The sequence below is a fragment of the Oryx dammah genome, unplaced genomic scaffold (genome assembly GCF_014754425.2).
Source record: "Oryx dammah isolate SB20612 unplaced genomic scaffold, SCBI_Odam_1.1 HiC_scaffold_23, whole genome shotgun sequence".
Taxonomy (NCBI): Eukaryota; Metazoa; Chordata; class Mammalia; order Artiodactyla; family Bovidae; genus Oryx; species Oryx dammah.
In genome coordinates this window covers 131,335,502-131,347,093 of record NW_024070207.1, presented here as the reverse complement: position 1 = coordinate 131,347,093, position 11,592 = coordinate 131,335,502, and the positions used below count along the sequence as shown (strand labels likewise).

The 11,592-nt window shown below is 60.9% G+C and overlaps 1 protein-coding gene across 2 annotated transcripts in view; it reads left to right on the top strand.

Moving 5' to 3' along the window:
* Positions 1-1,034: 1,034 nt before the first annotated feature.
* SHOX (short stature homeobox) overlaps positions 1,035-11,592 on the top strand; it is an 11,191-nt gene continuing 633 nt past the window's right edge. The window contains exons 1-4 of one of the 2 annotated variants that reach the window (XM_040266429.1): positions 1,035-1,317; positions 5,097-5,305; positions 9,288-9,345; positions 9,490-9,578. In XM_040266429.1, the coding sequence (XP_040122363.1) occupies positions 1,035-1,317; positions 5,097-5,305; positions 9,288-9,345; positions 9,490-9,578 (639 nt within the window). Of the gene's footprint in view, positions 1,318-5,096; positions 5,306-9,287; positions 9,346-9,489; positions 9,587-11,592 lie in introns of both variants that reach the window. The other variant, XM_040266428.1, reaches the window with a different exon arrangement.

Here is an 11,592-nt window from a genome sequence, read left to right as displayed (position 1 = left end):
CAGACACCAGGCTGACCGCACGGCTTGAACAAGAAGGTTGCGTCGGTCCGGCGCCCCCAAGGACCGCTGTGTACGAACCGGTTCTCCCAGAGAGGGAGCCGCCGGCTTCTCCGAGCCTAGACTCGTGCGTCCCAGGCAGCCGAGGGCCGCAGGGTCCGTGTCTCCGGTCCCTCCGAGGTCTCCGAGCCGCTCTGCCCAGCCGCTGCCGCCGCTGCGGAGACTCGGACGCCCACGTTCGCCCTTCCTCCCGCTTTCGGGGTTCTCCAACTGTTCCCCCGATCAGGCCGCGCTCGCGCGTACACCCTCTCCGGGGGTGCTCCGGCGGGTTCAGCCACGCCGTGCCCAACCGCATCGCCAAGTGGGGAGTCAATTCTCCCCCGTGGGATGGCGCATCAGCGCCGCCGCCCCGGGATCCCCTCGGTGGCGGCTCGGCGCGGCCACGCCCGGAAGCCGCATCCCGCGGGGAACAGATTCGAGGCGCGAGGCTGCAGCGCTCCTCCCGGTGCTGGGCCGCCGAGGACGCCCTCACAATCCCCAAACTCCTCCTCGAGTTTCCTTTCCGCCGGCCATTGAGAGAACACGGATACCTGTTCGCGGCGCTGGCTCTTTGCGCCCCTGCGCGCGCGCGCGCTCTCTCTATCCATATCCGTCTCTCTCTCTCTCCCTTCAAAAACTTGATCTTTACCGCTCCAGACCAAGGTGCCACAGACGCCAAACAGTGATGAAATCAAAAGAAAACCAATTGCCGGACTGCAGGTGGGGGAGAGATAGCGCCTCCGCGTGCGCCCGCCGCCGAGCCGCGAGGTGTAATTGCTGCAGACAGAGAGCGTGGGGGGTTGGGCGCAGAGGTAGCCGCGTATAAATAGTGAGATCTCAAATTGAAAGGCATAAATAACAGCAGGCGGGACCTGCCTTCACACGGACGGTCCTCTCCGCGCGCGGGAGGCGTGCGGACCACAGCCCGGCTCCTCGCCAGCCCCGCGGACCCCCGCGGCCCCCCTCCACCGTTCCCACCCCCACACCCCCGGGCAGCTATGGAAGAACTCACGGCTTTTGTATCGAAATCTTTCGACCAGAAAAGCAAAGACGGCAGCGGCGGCGGCAGCGGCGGCGGCGGCGGCGGCAAGAAAGAGTCCATCACGTACAGGGAAGTTTTGGAGAGCGGCCTGGCGCGCTCGCGGGAGCTGGGGGTCTCGGAGGCCAACCTCCACGACATAACGGAGGCCGGCGGCCACGGCCCGGTGCACCTCTTTAAGGACCACGTGGACCCCGACAAGGACCAACTGAAAGAGTTCGGTTCGGGGAGGGCGGCGGAAGGTAAGCCGGGCCGGACGCAGGCTCCGGGCCCCTCTGGGGCGCGGCGCTTCCCGTGGCCACCGAGCCCCGCCGCCCGGCGTCTCGCTCTGCGCTACGCGGAGGCCCCGGGGAGGGGGCGCCGCGGTGGGCTCTTCGTTTCACCCCCAAAAAGCTGGAAGTGACAGCCACGGCTCGCACGCAGAAGGGCCCGGCCGCCACCCGTCGCCAGGCTTTTCGTAAGAAAGAAACCGGCCAGAGAACCGAGGAGGCAGGGGCGGATGCAGGCCCTGGATCCGAGGGCGGGCAGCGGCGCGGGGCCCGCGCGCATCGCGTCCCCGGGGGGCGTTGGCATCGGGTGCCAGCGGCGGGCCCTTTCCCCGGATGGAGCGCGAGCCGGGTGTTTGGGCTTGCCGAGGCCGGTCAAGGGTAAGGCTGGCGGCTGCGCGCCCGTATGCCTGCCGGGCTGTCTGTGTGCCCCGGGACGAGCCCCGGAGCTCTCTCCAGGCGCCCGTCGCCTGCCCGCTTCCCCCGCTAGAACTGGGCCGCGTTGGGGACCGCGCCGGCCGGCAGGCGTCGGCCCCCTCCCTCGCCTCTCAGCCCCGGGCCCTCTTAGGCAGAACTTTCCCTTGATGTTGGCTGCCGCGGGGCCCGTGAAACTAAAACCAGCCCTGTGCCCGCAGGTGGCCAGGGTTTGCGCGGGGCAGAAGGGCCCGGGGAGGCTCGGGAACCTCTCGCGCGCGCGCGGCGGCGGCCCAAACCTCGGCCGGCAGGGCACAGCGGGCCCTCCTGCAGGAACCCCATCCTGCGGCTTTTCCTGAAATCTCCGAGGCGTTTCGGCGCTGTCCTTGACTGCAGAGGCGGCCGGGAGGGGAGGCTTGTTTACAAGGGTTTTCTCAGCGGGGCGAGATGGTCCCCACCGGGGGCGGATTTCCATGCAAACAGGGCAGCCGGCAGCTATAAATCAGAGGAATAAAACTGGCTGGATTTCTCAGCAGGGAGCGTTTGAAAGCGTCCGAAGGTCTATATGTCTCATGACAAAGCGAGGGGAAACAGAAGCTTGCCATATGGGGCCTGGGTCCCCGTGTCTTCCTCTTGCAGTGTTGAGAGGGGTCGGCATTGGCGACCCCTGGAAGCCCGTGGGTCCCACACTTCGCTGGGGGAGTCCCCGCACGCGGGGCTTCAAGGCTGGCCCAGACTGCCTTTGGAAAGCTTGACCTTAGCGGAGGCAGAAGGCTGGCGGAGGCTTAGTCCGGATAAGCCCCCGACCCCGTGAGAGTCCGCGCAGCCTGAGTTCGGATCGTCTTACCTCTGGGGCTCACCCCTTGGTGAGGCCTCGCGCACCTGGCCTTGTAATTCCTACAAAGAGGGTGTGCTTTGATGGAGACGCGGCTGTCTGCCGGCCAGAGTCCCGGTCAGGGCCTACTTCTAATTTACAGCGCCTGGCGACTGACCTCCCGGGCCCCTTCACGGCTTCTCCCATCCTCCTTAAAGGCTGAGTTCCTCCTCTGCCTACTTCGGCTCACCCCTGGACAATCAGGGCAGCAGAACCCTGGCAAACAGCAGCTGGAAAGAGGGCAGAGCACAATCGAAGCCTTTTTATTTTCTATCTTAAATAGGAGAAAGACAGGGCTGTAAAAAGTAGAAGCAAGAAAAATCGCAGTTGCTCCTTTCTTGTCTGGCTCTGCAGACCACCCCCCGGCCCCCCAGAAGGGCTGAGCCTCCCCCCCGGCCGAATTGGCAGAACGGAGGGGTAGGAGACGCCTGGGGTGTAGAGAGACACGGAGGCGTTGAACGCGGATCGAGTGGAACCACCGAGCCTGGGGTTTCTGCAGAGCCTACTCTGGGTTCTGCAGAACTTTCAAGGCCAGCTTCTAATTCTGGGGTCAAGTCCCTGGGGTTCAGGCTTAAGACACCACCTGCACTACGAAGTCGAGTCCTGCCTCTGGGAAAGGATATTTTTCCCCGTGGCGGAGAAGTAGGGCATCCTCGGAAAGGCGTTCGTCTCAGGAGGTGAGAGGGCATTGGGTGCCCAGTACCCAGGAGCCTTGAGGAGAGATGTTTCAGGACTTCAGTGCTAGAGAGCATCTTAGGAACCCCCGCTGGGGGACAGGCTGGTTTCACTGATTTTCTCCTGGACCCACGGAGAATTTGAGTCTTTCCCCCTTTGCGAGTCTTCGGGCTCACAGCTGAGGGCTTCTGCAGTGCTCCCGGACTCTTCTCAGAAGTTGTGGAAGCCGAGACTCTTTGGAGAGAGTTTACGGAAAGCCACTGTCTTCTCCTTGACCCAGAGGGGACATCTGATGAGGGCGTTGGGAGCCCTTTCTGCCTGCACCCCCACAGCCCCTATGATCCGAGAAAGAAAAACACAAGGGCTGCTAAAATGTTGTTACTCTTTGCGGCCCCGTGGACTGCAGCACGCCAGGCCTCCCTGTCCATCACCATCTCCCCGAGTTTGCTCAAACTCATGTCCATCGAGTCGGTGATGCCATCCAACCATCCCATCCTCTGTCGTCCCCTTCTCCTCCGGCCTTCAATCTTTCAGCATCAGGGTCTTTTGGCTTCCACCAACTCCGCGACTGGGGAGCCAACTTTTATTTTCAATCCGAGTTTGGTGTGGGCCTGCATTTCCTGGAGGTGGAAAGGAGAGGCGTCTGGGTTAGAATCTGGTTGATCCTGACCTTACTGTCCCCACCCCCAGCAAACACAGATGCTCCTGTAATTTTTGGACCAAAGAGAGTTTGCACTCCTGGCTTCCTGTTGGGGCCTCCAAGACGGAGGGGCAAAACAGGAAGTCAGGAACCTGTGCTCTTGGGGGCACCCCTAGACACCTTCCTGTGTGCCTTAAGATATGGCTTTGGCTTTGGGTGGGGGGGCTTCCCTGGTGGCTCAGACAGTAGAGAATCCACCTGCAATTCAGGAGACCCGGATTTGATCCCTGGAGGAGGGCATGGCACCCCACTCCAGTATTCCTACCTGGAGAATCCCATGGACAGAGGAGCCTGGCGGGCTACAGTCCACAGGCTCGCAAAGTCAGACACGACTGAGTGACTGACAGTTTTCTTTTCTTCTTTGCTTTGTTGATCAGAGGGAGATGAGGTCCCCCCCACCCCCCACCGCCGATCGCCCAGCTGTGGCCACCCGGAGGCGGCTCTTGCCTGGCTGGAGCTGCCCCTGTCCTGCTGGGGTTGGTGGAGGGACAGGGGTTCTCCCTGACCTGGACCCCTAGCCAGGCCTGGCCTCTCCCTGAGACCTCCCCTGGTGGGAGCTCACGCCAGGGACCCCGTACTTGGGCGTCTCTGCCTATGCGTGTTTGACTTAATATTTAACACCCTATTCCCTTTCCAAAAAAAAAAAAGAGAGAGAGAGACAGAGGAGGGGGTGTGTGTTAGTTTCTGTCAGTATGTCAACAGAGGCGAAGTGGATAATTGAGGAAACTATTCGGAGATTAGGCCAAGATACACCAGCCGGGCCGGGAATCGGAGTCGTTACAAAAGAGCTCGTTTTGCCTGCGAGTTTGCTTTATCGGCTCCACGCAGCTTTGCGTCAGGGCGCGTTGTCCGCCGAGGCCCCGCGCCCCGTGGGCGCACCCAGCGTTCGGCCACGTCGAGCCACAGCTTGCCAGCGCGCGGCCTGTTCGCAGCGCGCGGGGCCGGTGTTTCAGGCACGCAGGACTGGCGGGCCGGCCCCGGGCAGGCGGGGGCCGGCGGAGGGGCTTTGCGCGGCCCGCGGGGAGATCGGGCCGGGGCGCGTGGCGGGGGCGGGGGGTGGACTTCAGCGCTGTGCCCTCGGCCCGCCCGTAGGTATCTACGACTGCAAGGACAAGCGCGACGACGTGAAGTCGGAAGACGAGGACGGGCAGACCAAGCTGAAGCAGCGGCGCAGCCGCACCAACTTCACGCTGGAGCAGCTCAACGAGCTGGAGCGGCTCTTCGACGAGACGCACTACCCCGACGCCTTCATGCGCGAGGAGCTCAGCCAGCGCCTCGGGCTCTCGGAGGCGCGCGTGCAGGTGAGGCTCGCGGCCCCCGGAGCGCGCCCCCTCGGCCTTGGGGGCGCTTTCCAGGAGCGCGCCGAACCCCGGGGCTGAGGTGGGCGTTCGGAGGCTTCCCCGGGGGGCTTCGCGCGCCCCCTGCCCGGCACTATCGCCCTCCACGTCGAGCGCACAGGGTGGGTGGCTGGGGGCGGTGGCTGGAGCTGGGCGTTCGGGGGCATCCCCGGGGTCTCGCGCGCGCCCTGCCTGGCAGGCTCGCCCTCCGCGTCTCGGCGACTGAGGCTCCTGCCCGCGCGGGGCCGGATTAGCCGGGGCGCCGGGCGGGGATCGGGGAGGGGGCGCGCAGGGGCGGCGACGCGGGCGCACGGAATTGGTGATGTCCCCATCTGGCGAGCCACCGGCTGCTGGGGGGTGGGGTGCGCCCGCACGTGCGCGGGGGAGGGGGCGCTCCCGGGTAGTTTTGTTGTCGTTTTTTTTTTTTTTAAGCTCGGGTTGTAAACGTGGAAGTGAAACGGACGACTTTCTTGATGGGGGAGGGTGGTAGAGACCCCCTTCCAGACGGGACCCCCCCCCCCGTCCCCCCAGCAGGCGCTGCCGACGGTCGGCCCTGCCAGTCGTACTGGGCTTTTCCGTCGGCGTTGACGGTTCGGGGCAGGACAGCAGAGCCCGAGAGAAGGAAAAGAGGGTCACGGTCCCTGGGCTCCGGGGACTGGTTATTTAAATAAATGGAATTAATACAGCCAACGGGGGGGAGGGGACCGCGTGCAGCCGGGGCTTTGAAAGAACGGCTTTCTTGTAGCTGTAGGATCAGCGTCTTTAAACACGACTGGGCGAAGATTGTACGCACGAAACGAAAACACGGAAAGGGTTTTAGAGACAGTGTTTTACCAAAGCTTTCATTTGGGGAGCGAGGGGGAAGGGTCTGCATTCTGTGTCCTTCCCGTTGCCTCCCTGCCGCCGCGGTAACCGGGATTTCTTAGGCGGGGATGCCGCAGTCCCCCAGCGTGTCCAGGATTCTCCGTGGCCTGACGCGGTGATGCGGCCCGCATCCCTGGGACCGCGGGCCGGCTGGCTCTGGGGACCGCGTCCCCGAGCCCATTTGTCCCGGCGTCTGTGGCCGAGGCGAGGAGGGGCGCGAGGCGTTGAGGGGGGGACTCCTGGCCACCTTTCTCCGTCAAGATGGATGGGGCTGCCCTATATAAATTAATGAAAAGATTAAACTTTTGCTGAAGGGGACATCAACTTTTATGTCATTTCACAGCCTTTCTGCCCGGGATCTGTAATATCTCCCAGGCCTTGATGTACTGTTTCTATAAAAATAAATTACTTGTAATTTAATTCCACACTATTTCTTTCAGTAGTCTATTACTGAATAGCACCTTCGCAGGAGAGACCGAGTTGGCAGAAAATTGCTTCTTGGGTGGCTACAGATCTTGAGAAAAGCCCTAAAAAAAAAAAAAAAGGTTGAGGGGGGTGGGAGGTGGGAAAATGGGAAAAGTGAGGCACAGGCCTATTGATCCAGAGTTGGATTAAAATTTAACGATTGTAAATAATAATAAAAATAAACATGGGAATATAAGAAATGAAATAATTTCCGATTGGCCACGGGGAAAAAGCATCGTGTAATAAAGAGAAGGCAGAAAGTGGTCATAAAAACCAATTAGTTAAAACTCGGACCCTGCTGTGCCTAAGCCAGGAAAGGGGGCGGGGAAGGGGGACTCAGAAAGGAAGAGAGGAAAATGCGCTATATTTTAATCCTGAGTCTGAACTGTTGGGTAATCCTTTTCCGTACAGGCTGTCCTGTGTTGTTAGAGGATAGTGTTTCAATTTAGAGTGGAAATTTGCTGTAAATAAATTGAAGACCCTTTGGAAGCTGGTCCTTATTAACCTTTTATTTTTAGTGTTGCACTGGAAAACTCATATCACCCAGCTGTCAGGGTTATAATCGAAAGTTATGAGACCACGGTGAGGCGCGGGCGGTAATTTAATTACGACAAATATCTTTGGGTTTATGGCGCAGAGCTAAATTAAATGTCATTATTCACTGTCTGTAATGGAAATCAAAAGGAAATCAGATTACAGCATTTGTGAGAGAAATCAGCGAGTGATCCTTAATGAAGAAATAACTGTCTAAAGCACTGTTGTGTGCTTTACTTAGCATATTCAGGACTAATTGGAATTGATCGTGAATCACCCCAAGACTGATTTATTATCGCCGAACGCAGCGGCTAATTCATCACTTTTATTCTCCGTAATCTTTTTTTTTTTTCTTCTTTCTCCGTGCTGAAGGGAAAGTGAGTTTTCTTTCTTAGATTTAAATAGGATTCTGTTTTCGGAAAAAAATGGTGGGGGGTGGGGGGGGGTGGGGGTGCAGAATTTTCGCATCTGGCTCCGAATTTTCACATCCTCTGCTGAGGCTGGCCGGGTACCGGACCCCAGGAAGGGTCGGAAAGGGAGAGCGGTCCCAGTCCCAAGCTGAGTGCAAGGCAGCGGCGATTTGGGGCGGTTCACCTGTAGGGAAGGAATTGGGAGTGCAGGCTTTGGAAATGCAATCAGGATTTGTGAACCTCCACACATCTTAAGAGGGGGCACGGTTTTGGAAAATTCTTTTTAGAGCAACGGGGCATCCAAATTTGCTAGGCTCCCTACAGCGTGGCGGGTTGAGCTTTCCCACGCTTGGAGTGGGGGTCAGTTCTGTTAGAACAGGCGAGTCCTAAAGGTCAGCCTTGGATGGAAAACGGGCCCTTAAAAGAGGCTTCGAGGGAGAAGTCCTGAAGTCCAGGCTGTTTGCAGCCTCCGTGGGAGCTGAGGTTTCCTGGGCAGGCTGGGAGACGGGAGCGGCCCTAGGCCCTGGGCTTGGAGCATCGCAGGGTCCCCGAGTTCCCCCCAGAGGTGGGACATGGCCTGAGTTATCCTGGAGCACCACGGAGGGGACAGGGTGAGAGAGGCTGGAGGGGGAATTTCGGAGAAAGTCAGGAAGGAAAAAATCAAGTGCTGAGAAACCCAGGTGGAGGGGAAGCCCTGGATTCCATCTGCATGGGGCTGTTTGGAGGAAAGGGGACAGTGAGTGTGGGGGACTGGATGGGCATCGGGGGGGCGTGGGGCTTTACACCCAGTCTTGTCGTCAGGCCTCTGACGCTCGTCGGCTTGGGTCTCAACACCCTTTCAGGAGATTCTGAGCCCCTGCAGTTAAACTTCCTGTACCTGAAGTCCGGCGTCTGCACTTTGTGTGTGTGTGTGTGTGTGTGGCAGGGCGGGGGATGGGGGGCGGTGTGTGCACCAGTCCTTGGAAACCAAGAACGGTCCTGACTCTGGGATGTGTAGCTGGGACCCTCCAGGCTTCCAAGGAGTTGGGGGGATGCCTTGGAGGACTTGGAAGTTCCTGGACCCAGAGCTTGATTAGGGAGGAGGCTGGTCAGGAGGTGGAAGGTCAAGTTGGACCAGTGGCCTGATGGGGCTGGAGTGGGGACTGCCAGTACAAAACGATGGAAGGCTCTCCACGGCCACCCGAGGACCCTCTTGGGGTTCCCAGGAGGCTCAGATGGTAAAGAACCTGCCTGTCAATGCAGGAGACCTGGGTTCGATGCCTGGGTGGGGAAGATCCCCTGGAGGAGGGCATGGCAACCCACTTCAGTATCCTTGTCTGGAGACTGCTACGGACAGAGGAGGGTGGCGGGCTCCAGTCCACGGGGTCACAGAGTCAGGTAGGACTGAGCGACTAAGCACAGCAGAGAGGACCCCCTGCTTGCTTTCAGTTCATGGATGCTGAGGCTCTAGTCCCACTTGGCTGAGGACACTTGTCAGCACCTCCAGGCGCCCAGTTGCGCTGGGGCTGGGGAGGCAGGGGCAGGGGAGGGAGGCCTTGAGGGGCCCACAGGCAGCTTTTATTTTGGGGGGGGGCCTGGAACCCGAAGCGCCTTACACAGCCTCTGGCGTCGTCTGGAAAGCAGGCTTTGCCTGCGCTCACGATGGGGGTGCACGTGTGTCCCCTCCACCCCAGGTTTGGTTCCAGAACCGGAGAGCCAAATGCCGCAAACAGGAGAACCAGATGCACAAAGGTGGGTGCGGGGCGGGGGAAGGGGGAGGGCGGAGGATGGGGGTGGGGCGGCGGCCGGGACGGGGGGGGGCCAGGGCCGCGGAGGGGGGGGGGGCGGAGGAGGCCGCAGGGCGGAGGGTTCACTTCTTCTTGTGCTCGCTCGCAGGCGTGATCCTGGGCACGGCCAGCCACTTGGACGCCTGCAGGGTGGCCCCCTACGTGAACATGGGTGCACTGAGGATGCCTTTCCAACAGGTAGCTCGGTTCTGTATTTTTATTTCTCCCCCCGAGGGGAGCCGCCGCCGCCTCTAACCCGCCTGCGGGGAAGAAAGGGGAACCACTTTTTCACAAGGGCGAGATTTATAAACCCATTGTGCTGGGTGAATAGTTACACAATCCTGTCCGACTCTTTGCAACCCATGGACTGCAGCACGCCAGGCTCCGCTGTGCGTGGGACTTTTCCCAGGCAAGAACACTGGAGTGGGTTGCCATGCCCTCGTCCAGGGGATCTTCCCCCGCCAGGAATCGAACCCGGGTCTCCTGCATTGCAGGCGGGTGCTTTACCAATGAACCACCAGGGAAGCCTTGTTAACCTGCTGGTGCATATTAACATCACGCTATAAAAAAACCCGGAGAGTTCTGTTTCAGGGACGGCTAGGACAGAAAGCCAGACACAGTTGTTTTTTACGAAAGTCAGAGAGGAAAATTAAAAATGCTACCCACCCAGGAAGCGCCCACTTGCTTGGTGCCTGGTCGGGGACGGAGGGGGTGTGTCTCCCACTCGTGCGTGAGGACGTTTTCCTGCAGCCAGTCCGGCCTCTCTGCATCTCAGGGGGCGGAGGGGGGAGTGATCCTTGCCCCTGACCCTCAGAGTTAGGGGGCGGGGGCGCGGAGGGGGGAGTCGGGCCCAGCTCGCAGCAGCACAAGCAGTCCTGTGCAAGGAGGGGGGTAGCCGGGGCGTCGGAGAACAGAGGCCCTCGGAGTCCGTGTCCCAGGGGCCGCCCCACCGGCCCTGGTCTGGAGCAGCCTCGGGTGGGTGGCGGGAGCAGCGTGGCCGGACCTGCGTGGGGAGCAGGGCTAGAAGGGGCGCCCCCGCTGCTGCGGGAGGGGGCGGGGCCCAGCGTGAGGGTGGGGGCGTACACGCTGGTGGGCGGGGCGTGGCGGGGCGGAGCGGGCGTCCAGCATGGAGGGTGGGAGCGTGCACGCTGGCGGGTGGCGTCGGGGTGGTCTGGCAGGACAGGCCTGGGGGTTGTCTCCGCGCCCGTGGGTGCTGAGGGCCGCGAGGTCTGAGGGTCTGACCTGGCCTGCAGCGTTGTCTAGGCGTGACAGCGTTGGGGGCTGTCTCGCCATGGAGGATCGTTTAGGGGTGACACTGTGGTTTCGGCTGGGAACTCCCGCGGGGCTGAAGGCAGGGAGGGAGTCCGGGGCTGTGGGCCCCGGGGAGGGGTCGGCACCCTGCTCACGCGGACCCCTCCCCCAACCTCCGGGGCGGGGCCCCTCGGCCCCCCCGCCCCCCCCCCCCAGCATCCCTGCCCCAATCCTGTAACGGCTCCTGGCTACTTCAGGGGCTGCTGCCCAGGCGTGGGGTCAGCGTTGGGGCCTCTGAAATGAAACCATTGGGAGCTCAAAGACTTGGCTGTGCTCTTTCTGGATGTGGGTGGTCATTTCCTCCTCCTGACCTAGGGATCGAACCATGGTCTCCTGCGCTGCAGGCAGATTCTTTACCGTCTGAGCCACCAGGGACGCCCATATAAGCTGAAACTTTGGTCTGCATTTTTTACAAAATGCTGCGGTTCAGACGGTCTTTTGGAAGATTCCCAGACTCTGGCCCGTGGGAAGGGGCTGTGTGTGGGGGGCGGGGTCGAGGCCTGAGCTATAGGCAGGACCCTGAGTCCAGGGGCATGTCAAACCATCAACTTGAGGGTGGGGTGAGGAGGGGTACCAGCTGTAGACACCTCGATGCTGCAGTGGGCCTGGGGATCTATGCAGAACCCCCAGCTCCTTGGGGGTGGGAAAGCCTCCCTCTCCAAAACAGCCAGTGACTCCCATCCAGACATCAGGTGTCCAGAGAACAGTGGGTGGTGGTCCCCTGGTGTGGGGGGGGTGGTCCCCTAGTCTGGGGGGTGGTCCTCCTGGCGGGAAAGCCCCCCAACCAGAACAGGCAACGACCCTCATCTGGGCAGTGGGTGTCTAGAGGACAGTGGGTAGTGGCCCGCTGGTGGTGGTGGAGGGGTGATCCCCTGGTGGGGGGTGGTTCCCTGGTCTGGGG